General features: G+C 39.5%; 2 protein-coding genes and 1 pseudogene across 3 annotated transcripts; all 3 read left to right on the forward strand.

Moving 5' to 3' along the window:
- The first annotated feature begins 1,690 nt into the window (after positions 1–1,690).
- Positions 1,691–5,972, forward strand: LOC115687187 (spindle and kinetochore-associated protein 1 homolog). Of its 2 annotated transcripts, none has more exons than XM_056318482.1 (9): positions 1,691–1,844; positions 1,915–2,039; positions 2,681–2,796; positions 2,891–2,969; positions 3,912–3,979; positions 4,391–4,496; positions 4,573–4,602; positions 4,861–4,974; positions 5,735–5,972. In XM_056318482.1, exons 1-9 carry the CDS (start codon positions 1,748–1,750, stop codon positions 5,810–5,812), a joined length of 813 nt encoding a protein of 270 aa, XP_056174457.1. In that variant the 5' UTR covers positions 1,691–1,747; the 3' UTR covers positions 5,813–5,972. The 2 variants fall into 2 exon arrangements, with proteins under 2 accessions (XP_056174457.1, XP_030468527.1); XM_030612667.2 differs by having other exon boundaries at positions 2,681–2,793.
- Positions 5,973–6,497: 525 nt separating this feature from the next.
- On the forward strand, positions 6,498–7,463 carry LOC115687207 (14 kDa proline-rich protein DC2.15-like). The gene has a single exon (XM_030612687.2). The coding sequence runs from the start codon at positions 6,898–6,900 to the stop codon at positions 7,285–7,287; it is 390 nt and encodes a 129-aa protein (XP_030468547.1). The 5' UTR covers positions 6,498–6,897; the 3' UTR covers positions 7,288–7,463.
- Positions 7,464–8,533: 1,070 nt separating this feature from the next.
- On the forward strand, positions 8,534–9,121 carry LOC115687205 (putative lipid-binding protein At4g00165; annotated as a pseudogene).
- The last annotated feature ends 1,726 nt before the right edge of the window (positions 9,122–10,847 follow it).

The following is a 10,847-nucleotide window of genomic DNA, read 5'->3' on the forward strand; positions in this document are numbered from 1 at the left end:
AACTGATTAGACAATTTCCTCCACAAAGAATCTTACTTGGTATTAGAGCAGGAGATTCCGAGTTCAAATTTTTGTAGGCATTTATTCATCTTTCCAATTATATATTTTTTACGTTTTGGGCTTATGTTAAAGTTTAATGTACGCGTGAGGAGGAGCGTTACAATATTTAAATATTAAAGTACGCCTTCATCTAACACGACCTTGATAATTTTGGACCTTGTTTTGGGCCAAAAAATTTAACGTTTTCATTTATCGAGCGAGGCAAATTCTTTTGGAATATGATCAATTAATAAATTAATTTCACCTATATGTTAATAATCCCCCATTTTCACTGGATATGGAACAAATCATCAAGCCAGTGAAGACGGTGGGAAGTTTAATATTCAATAATTATTAAGAATATATGCAATTGAACCGACATTTTCGTATCCCAATTGTTTCTCCATTCAATGAAAAATATAAAATAATGTTCGAAGCAACGAAACAAAAATCCCTAAATTCCCTTAAATAGTGGCATTTCCGAGGATGATTCAATGGATGATATGTTGATCATCTTCTTATTTGTATCTCCAATTCCGAGCACATTTATGATTATTATTATGATTATTATTATTATTATTATTATTATAGGGGGGCGCAATAAATAAAATATAGTCGACATTGAAACAAAATCGAATCAAATCCCAAGCTTCATGTTGTTGCGATCTCTTTACGACCACGAATTGCAATTTGTCAACTAGAGGGGAAAATCACCGAAAGGTCACTAAGCTTTGTACTCACATAAACACAAGCAAATTCGAAAGTATTTTTTTTTCTTTGCTGTATACTTTTAAGTTATAATTCAAGTTCCAAAAAAATTATAAGAAATCACATGCATAATGATGTGTAAATACTTATATACTTTGTTTCGAGTGTTTCGCATGAACAAAGTCAATTCAGATGCGCTCATTTAGTTTGGTCTAGTTATGTTTTCTCTCTATCTGCTATGTTTTCATGCATTGCATACTTTAAAAAGTACGCGATCATGTAGGCAAATGGAGTCATTTCCGTGCGCAATGTGATATAATTAAATTTACTGATTGCGAGCCAACGATAATCTATTTTTCCAAATTTTCCCCTTTTTCAAATTTTAGAAAATGCTTGATGAATAATACTCTATAGTGAGTGTAGGACCTTTATGATTCAGCCTAGAAAGGAGTCGCTAGGGCCGTCGCCTCTTCCTACCATTTTCACCGATAGACAAAACTCGAAAATTTAGGAAAAAATGTTTTTTTTTATTATTAACAACAATTTATATCTAAATATTTTCGTGGACAATGAGAATATTTTCCATCTATTCATTTTTGTCAGCGACACAAACAATGGTTCTAGCAAAATGTTTTTAACAATTATTCATTTTTCGCGAAACAAACGGATCCTAAAAAGTAGGACGAATATCCCTACTTTGATAAAAAAAAAATTAGGTAATTTTTCTTTTTAATTTCAAAAATATTATCAATATTAAACGCGAAGCCCCGCCCCCCTAACTTGTTCTCCCTTTGGTTTGGCTAGTCCCCCAATTTCTAACTTTTTTGCAATTGGACCCCTCCTCGGGTTTCGGTTCGCAAAGGCCCCCCTGAATCCCTCACAAAAGCTCAAATGCTTGCCGCCAAAAAACCACTCCTTTGGGATTCAAATCATCCCCAAAACAGAGAGAGAGAGAGAGAGAGAGAGAGAGAGAGAGAGAGAGAGAGAGAGAGAGAGAGAGATGGAGGCGAAGCAAGCCGGGGCGTCGCTGGACGCCCTCATCGCCACCTTCAACACCCGAGTCGCCGAGCTCCAGGAGCTCGTCATCGCCCGAAACAGTGAGTCCCCGAGCTCGATCTCGATTCGTGATTTTCTTTTCCGGGTTCTTGATCCAATTGGTTCGGGCAGTGTATCCGGGGAGCAGCATCGCCGATCTGTCGGCGGTCGACACGTCGCTGAAGGCGATGGAGCTTCAGGTGCAGGCCATCAAGGACCGGTTGCGCGACGAGACCGAAGCCATCCCTAAAGCCAAAGTATGTCTCCCCTCATCTTCCCTCCTTAAAAGATGTAGCCCCCTTTGAAATCGTCCGCTAATCGGGAAATTAGTCTTGATCTTGGGGTTTTGGTTGCCTGTTGAAGTTGGGTCTGTTGGGAATTGCTCTTGTTTCCTTCCTCCTGCTAGTTTATGGTTGGCGAGGTGATTGCTTCAGTGGAAATGTAGAATGGTGGGCAAGCTCGTGAATTTCCTGATTTGGGTGGTGGAAAGGTTGTTCTCGAAGTCGAAATTACATCTCTCAATCGCGGGGTTTCTTTCTTTAGTCGTGATTCTCGGGTGCTTACCTTCTGGTTTGAGGAAACTGGAATGCTACCATAATGACCCACGAATCCAATTATGTCGTGTCTAAAATCTCTCTATTCAATTTGGAGGAACAGTCCCTTCCTTTTGACTTGTTTTTGGCTGAGATATGGAATGGCAGAGGATGCAAGTGGAGGGAACATTATTTGCCAGCATGCGACAATTCGGATGTCGATTTTCTTCCTTCTGTTTCAATTTGCTCAAATCTCTCCATTGCATCCAGAAAAAAAAAAGTTGAACTGCTGGAGGATCTGTGGTTCTTTGCCTTCCTTTTACCCCCCTCTGTCCAACTCATTACGTCATCGCTTTTAACTGCAGAAGCTTATTGAGGCATCACTAAGGCAGAAGAAGAAGTTGCAGAGTTTATCCATCCATGTTCCATCTCTCGCGCTGGAGAAAGTGACAATGTTAAATGCAGATACAAGTAGCTGGTGGTTAAATAAACTGTCTTCTGTATCAAGATCTTTAGATTTATAATCGTGTGCTGCATAGAAAATAGTTGCAGTTCTCACTGGCTTTTGTATACAGTGGGCTGCATGATGCTGGTAACCAACATCCTGGTGTTGGGAATATGAAACTTGAGGAAGAGCCTGTTGCAATACCCAAGGTAAATGCAATAATGTGCTGAAAGATCAGGGAAAAAAGGCTGATCAAATTGAAAAGCTGTTACTCATTAAATTAGGCGAGGCATGTAGGCTGGAGCGTGCTCATTTGGGTATACTGAAGTCAATCTCCTAGAGAGAAATCGGTAGAACACAAACACATGGTATGCTGACGTCTGAACTAACTTGCAGAGCACTAGAAGTCTCATATTGTCCAAATTAACTACCCATGACATTCCAGTTAAAAACTTAGCAGATTATCTGGCATGTATGCGGTTTGAAGAATGAGCTTAGTGTATCTGTTGGATTCAAGCATGGTTTTCGTGCTTTAAGTTAATGACAATAGTGATTGAAATGGCCATCATTTGAATGTTAAAAATAGCAGTGAAAAAGTTCCTCCGGGTGATCTTGGTAACACCTTTGCTTGTGTATATATATGCAAACTTTTAATGCTCTCTCTACATCTAGGTAACAACCAATGACGTGATCGTGAGGTTTGCAATTGCATGCATTTTAAACTGGCTGGGGCAGCCTCCTAAATTCAAAACAAAGAGATGCCAAAACCCAATTTGCGACCCCCCTTCGAAATTTGATGGAATAACTAAATTAGCAAATAAAATAGATCATTGATAGCAGATAAATGATCTTATACATTCGAGAACTCTTCACGATACACTTTCCACATAACTACCAAGTTAAAAGTCTGCAATCTACTGTGCTTGTTTTGATGGGTTTTGGATTCCACTGGTATTGTTGAAATTTTAGGTTCTCTTATTCTAAAAATAGCCTGATGGCACAATCTTCATTTGGTTGCTCCACTTTAATCATCTTTGAAAATGACTTGATGGGTTTCTCTTTTTCTTTAGTTAGTTCTCGTTGCAATATATGTCATTTACCACGTATAAGGCACTTCTTACGATCACCTTTTATATATTGGCATTTTTCAGGAGAAAAAGGGACGTGCTCCTCCACCGTTGTGGTATATTTCAGCAGATGAACTGGATTCACTGGCATCGTAAGTAGCTGCCGGTCCATTGCTATTTTAGGGTTTGCTGTTAGAGGGGTCTCATTTCAGTGTCATTTGGCAGCGTCATTTGGCTATTGCAGTTGCTTATAAAGGCATAGAGTATAATAGGGCAAAGCACTGCTTAGTATACACCTTAACGACAAAAAGGACTATTATTCAGAGAAGTCAGGTCCAATTGTGAATTTCCGCCAAATATTGCCAAATCTTAGCTTGAATATTCAGGAAGAGTCATTCCACCTATGTTGTGCTCTTCTTGTTTGCCTGTTTCTTATTACTGGCTAAATGGTTGGGGAAGGGGACTACAATGAGTAATGTGACTAATGTTCACTAGTCTCGTTTTCGAAGATTCCCTTTTACTCATAGATGATTAAAATGCCCAAATTTTCTCTCTAATTGCAGGTACATGAGAGGAAGACTCACATTAGAGAAGGTCAATGCAGCTATTAATGACATGGCTGCTTATGCTGAGGCGAATGCACAACTTATTCTGGCCCCAAAAAGGAAGGTATCCTTACTTGTGACTCTCGTATTTCGATGTCTGGTGTTGCTTATAATCTCACTGTTCATTTTTTGTTGTTAAGGTGGGAGAAAATCTTTGGGAGAAGGCACTGGTAAGTATATTTCACTGGACAGACTGCATAAACCATCTCAACTATCTGTTCTCGTTGCGGTTGACCCTTGTACCTTTTAGAGTTGAAATTAACCTTCCTAACTTGTTTCTAGCAGTTGCTTTTAGAACACATGATTTTGAGATTGGAACAATGTGTAACATGAAAGAACAGGCTATGGTCGAGTGTACTGACCAGTAGTCAAATTTACAGACTGTCATTTTTGATCTTTAGTTTTCTTTATTCTCATTAATCGTGCAGGAATTAAGAGACATCGCAATGACAGAAGGCATAAAAGGAAAACATTTCTTTCTTGAGTCTGACATAAAAGGACCAAATCTGAAGCTTGACAACACAGGGAAAGCGATACTGACTGTGAGTAACCAACTTCGATTTTTCCACCTCAATAATTCCTTGTTTAAGGTCTTTGACTACGTGCATGATCATATGTAGTCGATACTGAATTTGGATGAACTTAGATTTCCTCTATTGTGTCTTTTGGCTGGTGTGAGGTTTTTGGGGGTTCCATGTTTGAAGATATTTATATGTGACAGCTTCTGTTCACCTCAAACAACTTAAAACCCGGCTTTTGGAAATTGGAGTTTATTTGAACATAAGGTACTTTTGGCATAACTTCATAAGAGGGATGCATAAGGCTTTCCAGTTATGTTTGTTGGAAACCTGCAATAGATTGAGTGTTTATTGCCAAAATCATCAATTCTTATGAACTACTAGGCTTCCATGGAGGAAGATATTGTTGGAGATGGTTCTAGTAAACTCAGAACTTTTTGGTTGCTGCAGAAAATGGTAGTCACCATTAATCATCTGCTGCTTCAGCCTCAGTACCACGTGTAGCCAAGCACACATTTCATTACCATTAGCAGAACTATAATTGATTATTCAATATCCATACAGAGCAAAAGGGTCTTCCCCGAAATCTGGTTCTGTTACTAATTTTGGTAATGAAAGAAATAACTTACTGCATTGGTTTTTTTGGTCTAGCTCACTGAGATTTGCCAACCTTTTTTCATGTCATAGGCTGAAATTCTCATGGGGTTGTCATTAAAGTTGTGTTTACTAATGAATGGCCTCTCATTTTATTAACTTATCATCCCTGCGCATTTCATTCTTGTAGGTTCTTCGGCACCTTGCTCGGATAAGTGAGATTAGGAGTGGTCATAACCGGGTTATTATATTACTGAAGCCTCATTGAAGGCTACCACATGACCAACCTGATGATCAATTGCTCGTCTCTGTTCATCTAATTTTAGTTACTCACTTCCTCTGTATGGCGTGAGATCTCGTTCCTGAAATTTGTTGCCATGTACACAGAACATGATTGATGGTCTTTATCAAGATAAATTTTGTTTCTCTTTCTTTTTTCCCTAGTTATGTCCCTGTTCTGGGAGCTGGCTCTCCTGCCTGTCTTGTGAACTGTTATTTTTATTATTTTTTTGGAATGATTAGACCTCACACATGTAGCTTTGAAGAATGAAAGGGTATCAGGCATTGAAATTTTCTTGGTAATCTGTTGCTTCATGTTAACACCGACTTTGCTTAGATGCCAGTTGATAAGCCATGCCAACAAGATGCTGCAATTTATCTACTCTGAGGTGTATATCTGTATCATTGCAGAGAACTATTTACCTCACCGTGCACAAACAGCACTTTATCATTTATTTTCAATTTCCACTTGCCGATTGATTTGGGAAAGTTTTTTTCCAAATTCCGAGACGGGTGAACTGGCTGAAACATTAGTAGTTTTATCTTTTTAACCCATAATTGTTTCACCAGAACTAGGGAATGTTCGTTCAGAAAGAATAAACCCATGTGCTCTCAACAATTATTTCTTATCATCTTCCAAGTAAATGTCAATCTAACTATCTTATTTAATTGAAATTCGACAAAACGGACACCAGTACCATCGATTATTAAGCGCTAGGTGTCGATGTCTTGTTGTTAAGATAAACCAATTTAAATTGGAGAGAGAGAGCGTTTGACACTGCCTGGAAAAAGCTGTCCTTTTGTATTTTGGTGGTAGATGCACAATGGATCTGCTAAACTCCAAGGCTGAATCATGGCTTATTCTCTAAGTTGCACTGCCCGCTAGGGTGGTTTCTGATACAGAGGCCAATATGCTCACATGGGTCTGAATCAGATCTCTGTGTGTTCCTGGTCGTAAGTACCTGTTAGCGGAAGTTTTCTTTCTTCTATATAAAGCTGAGCCAAGATTACGAGTCACAAGCAAGCCTAGAGCCTTTCTTAATTACAGTCCTTCGACAACTGATTTCCATTGAAATGGCTTCTAAAACTGTTGCAACGGGCGCTATCCTCCTTGTCAACCTCCTCTTCTTCACCATGGTGAGCTCGACTCACGTTCCCTGCCCACCTCCGCCTCCAAAGACACCCAAGCCATCCCCGGCTGCTGCCACTTGCCCGAAGGACACACTCAAGCTTGGGGTGTGCGCCAACTTGCTGAACGACTTGTTGCACCTAGTTGTGGGGACCCCACCAAAGACTCCTTGCTGCAGTCTCATCGAAGGGCTCGCTGACCTTGAGGCCGCGGTCTGCCTCTGCACTGCCATCAAGGCCAACATCTTGGGGATCAACCTTAACGTCCCCGTTTCTCTGAGCTTGCTCCTGAACTACTGTGGGAAGGGTGTCCCAGAAGGCTTCCAATGTGCTTAGAGCACATCGTTCTCACTCCCACCACTTTGATTTTCCTTCTTTTCTTCAGTTGGGTCTGATCATTGTTTTGTTCATTCTTGTCCATCTTGATTGGAATTAAATTGTGGCCTTCTTCAGCAGCTGGTTGATTTGTTGGTCAAAATGTAATGTGATTACATCAGTCAATACAACCTCAATAAGAGTACGTTGTTGCTCGTGTTATTCTGATGCTAGTGTACATTTTTTTCATTTCCTTCTTATTTAGCATATAAGAACGAGTCGTAAGAAAAACTTGTCCCAGCTGCTCGAGACGACTGGACCAGCCTGCTCTTCCTGTCTTATAGCAAGATGCCTATATCTTTGCACACACATCAATGATTCCTCGAGGGCACACACATTGACGATCCCTCTGGGGAAATGCTTCTGGAAAATCGGTAGCCACTGGATTATCTCAGCTGCGCTGCTGATAAAAAAGAACGTAAGTTTTTGCATGTTAATAAACTTTGATAGTAGTTACGATCAAATGCTCGGGAATGGACCCATCTGATAGAACACTCTCTCCCCACATCGATATAAACCATTCCTGTTTCTCAAATTTCAGTCTTTCTTTGCCTGCAGCTACGGCTATTGCCTCGTGGTGGTCGTATAATGAGTAAAGTTATAGTCTTCATACGACAAGCGGTTCTGTTTTTGGATAATTACATCTCAGTTCGAGTAATCATGATGTAAGACTTCACGTGAGGATTGATTTGGTGGAGGTACTTGTTATCAACCATCTTATAAACGTGTGATGTTTGAGGTGATGACAGTTTTTATTTTATAAGATAGAATTTACTATATATTTTAATTCTGCGAGTCTCAAGTAAAACTCACATGATCTAATGGTCACCCACCGAGTTCATATGTCGATGGATCAAATAATGGCCATTATTCTCGGGCATTGGAAATACCCTTTCCGCCAACAAAACAAAACGAAAAACAAAGTTAAAGAAATGAAACTAATGCAGTAGAAGAGCGATGGCCGTGAATGATCAGGTTACTCCTCATCCACTATGAAACAAAGAGAAATCTCCTTAGCCACAATTGGATAACCAACCTCTGGCATTGGAACTATGCCTGCCTCTCTCTCTCTCTCTCCGTGAGTGTGTGATGGCCAGTCAGTCTCTCCTATAAAGATCTTGCTACAAATCCATTGCATGGCCTAACAAGTTCCACTAGTCCTACTTATTTGTCCTCTGGTGCTGTACTGTCTATAAAAACAACATGATTGATTGAATTGAACCATTCTAACACTAGGTACTTCTCACTTTCCCCATAGTATTCACCCTGTTTCATTTCTTGAAAATGGCTCCCAAGTGTCCTAAGACCATGGTAACCATTTTGGTTCTGCTCAACATCTTCTTCTTCACCTGCGTCTCGTCCCACAACCTCCCGTGCCCGCCAAAAGTCTCGTTGCCATCTCCGCCGTCAGCCCCAGAAAAGCCGGGAAAGTGCCCCAAGGATACGCTGAAATTTCGGGGTCTGCGGAAGCTGGCTTGGACTGGTCACTGAGAACATCGGCGCCAAACCCAGCAAGGAGTGCTGCACCCTTGTGGCAGGGGTTGCAGATCTTGAAGCTGCATTGTGCTTGTGCACTGCAATCAAGGCCAATGTGCTGGGCCTCGTGAAGATCAAAGTTCCTGTTGCTCTTAGCTTGCTTGTGAATGGGTGTGGGAAGAAGGTTCCCGAAGGATTTGTGTGCGCTTGAAATTGAGGTTTAGCACTGTGTTTGCGCGCTCGCGCGTAGTTGCTGATGTGCTCTTCAAAACATCCGTTGTTCTAGTTCAAATGAAATGAAGCATCTTCATTTAGTATACTCATCAAAGCATTTTTATGCTCTTTGTTTCTTTAACTACGAAAAGAAAGAAGTTACTCTGGGTTTACTCTCAAGATAAGAAACTGTTTACGTTGATATATTATCAGAAAATATGTCCACATCGTAAATAGCTTGTTGTAGCCATCCCAAGTCGCACTCCCACATTGCATCGAAGAGGCTCTTTATGAAAGTGATTCATAAAAAAACATACCTTAATTTTACGGTATGATAATTGTAAATCTTGTTGGTAAAATCGTGTTCTAGACGACTTGTCGGTCAAGTGTGTCGATAAGAGGTTGACGTCAGGGTTTTGCTCTTTTCTCTTTTTGTCGGCAAATGCTCTCATCTCCCAAAAACTCTTCCCTCTTTTGAAGCAGAGAGTCTACTTAGTCTTTGATTTTCCTTTTCTTTGCTTTGATTGTTCGTTCTTTTCTCTCCCAATTTATTTTGGGAGTTTGTGTGTCTGAATAAATTTCTCTAGCTAATCTTTGAGTGAATGTGGAGACCGGTTCAGCCATTCGTGACGTGGCTCCACAACTTCTCTGTGATTAGGCTACTTTCCTTTCCCGATTTAGATTTAAGTCTAGATCTAGGAGTTCCTTAGATGTTTTTGATCTGTGTTCTTTAAACATATTGATGTTGGTATCTCTACGCTGTGATGGTGATGAGTACGTTGAATTAAGATGCGCACCACAAGCTGTTGCAAATGGAGGAGGAGATTTTGGTGTGTGTTCATCATTGAATTTGGTGATCAGCCGTCGAATGTTTACGGTAACAGATATGTTCTTGAGGGATGAGAGTATTCTTTTAGCTGCAGACTGTGCTTTGTTATTTACATTATGGCATTTGCTTTGTTTTGCAGTCGTTTGTGATATGTTAGGCTTGAAAGCCTCCTATGTACTTCTAGAGTATTATTACGAGAAATGAATGGAATCTTTATTATTATGAGAAATGAATGGAATCTTTCTTTCGACAAAAAAAAAATGCATTGATGGTATTTTACCGGTAATATTAGCAATTTGCCAACTTTAAATGTGATAATAAGTTATCACCTATCTTAAAAATTGGCCAAACATAACAAAAACTTAACGATATAAATAAAAACTTACTAGTGAAATTAATAACTTACCAACGTAGATTTGCTTATATGGTAGTAAATTACTAGCAAAGTAAAGAAGTTAGTTATTGTAATTGGAATGGAAATTATTCTTTAATTCATAAATTTACCACTCAAAAACAAAAACTATATATAGTAGCACGTTGTGTCTATCATTAGGAGGAGGAAATCTATGTGAAAATGTTACAAAAGAGGAGGAAGAAGACGATCAATGCAGCAGGAACTGTTTGTTTATGACAAAAAGCGCACATCTCTATCCTACTTAGGTTAATTTAATTATTTTGGCTAAGCTTAATTAATTATTTTGACTAAGATTAAATCTAGACAAAATCTTTCTTTAGCATTTGCAGATGCTTTAAATATTGACTTACTCTATTATTGGCATTTAAAAATTACATATAAGAGCGCAGGATTACATGCAAATAATCGATAAACTTGGTGGGCCAATACCAAGTGTCATGCTACGTGGCAAGAACAGCGCTAAAGAGAAGTGGCACGTGGCAAGTATACGGGCAAACACTCTTTCAGCTCCATTTCATCTACATATATATTAGAATTGACATGTAAAAGTAAGAGGTTCGGTTGGATTGTATTCACTTAGATGCTTGA

Source organism: Syzygium oleosum, unplaced genomic scaffold, assembly GCF_021117445.2.
Source record: "Syzygium oleosum isolate NSW1041296 unplaced genomic scaffold, Sole_v2.1 Sole_v2.15, whole genome shotgun sequence".
NCBI lineage: Eukaryota > Viridiplantae > Streptophyta > Magnoliopsida > Myrtales > Myrtaceae > Syzygium > Syzygium oleosum.

What these genes read in the sequence shown, in the direction of transcription:
- LOC115687187 (XM_056318482.1), top strand. Translation starts at nt 1,748, where the DNA reads ATGGAGGCGAAGCAAGCCGGGGCGTCGCTGGACGCCCTCATCGCCACC. An exon ending in GCTCGTCATCGCCCGAAACA is followed by an intron (nt 1,845 to 1,914) that starts GTGAGTCCCCGA and finishes TGGTTCGGGCAG; the next exon opens with TGTATCCGGGGAGCAGCATC. An exon ending in TTCTGGCCCCAAAAAGGAAG is followed by an intron (nt 4,497 to 4,572) that starts GTATCCTTACTT and finishes TTTGTTGTTAAG; the next exon opens with GTGGGAGAAAATCTTTGGGA.
- LOC115687207 (XM_030612687.2), top strand. Translation starts at nt 6,898, where the DNA reads ATGGCTTCTAAAACTGTTGCAACGGGCGCTATCCTCCTTGTCAACCTC.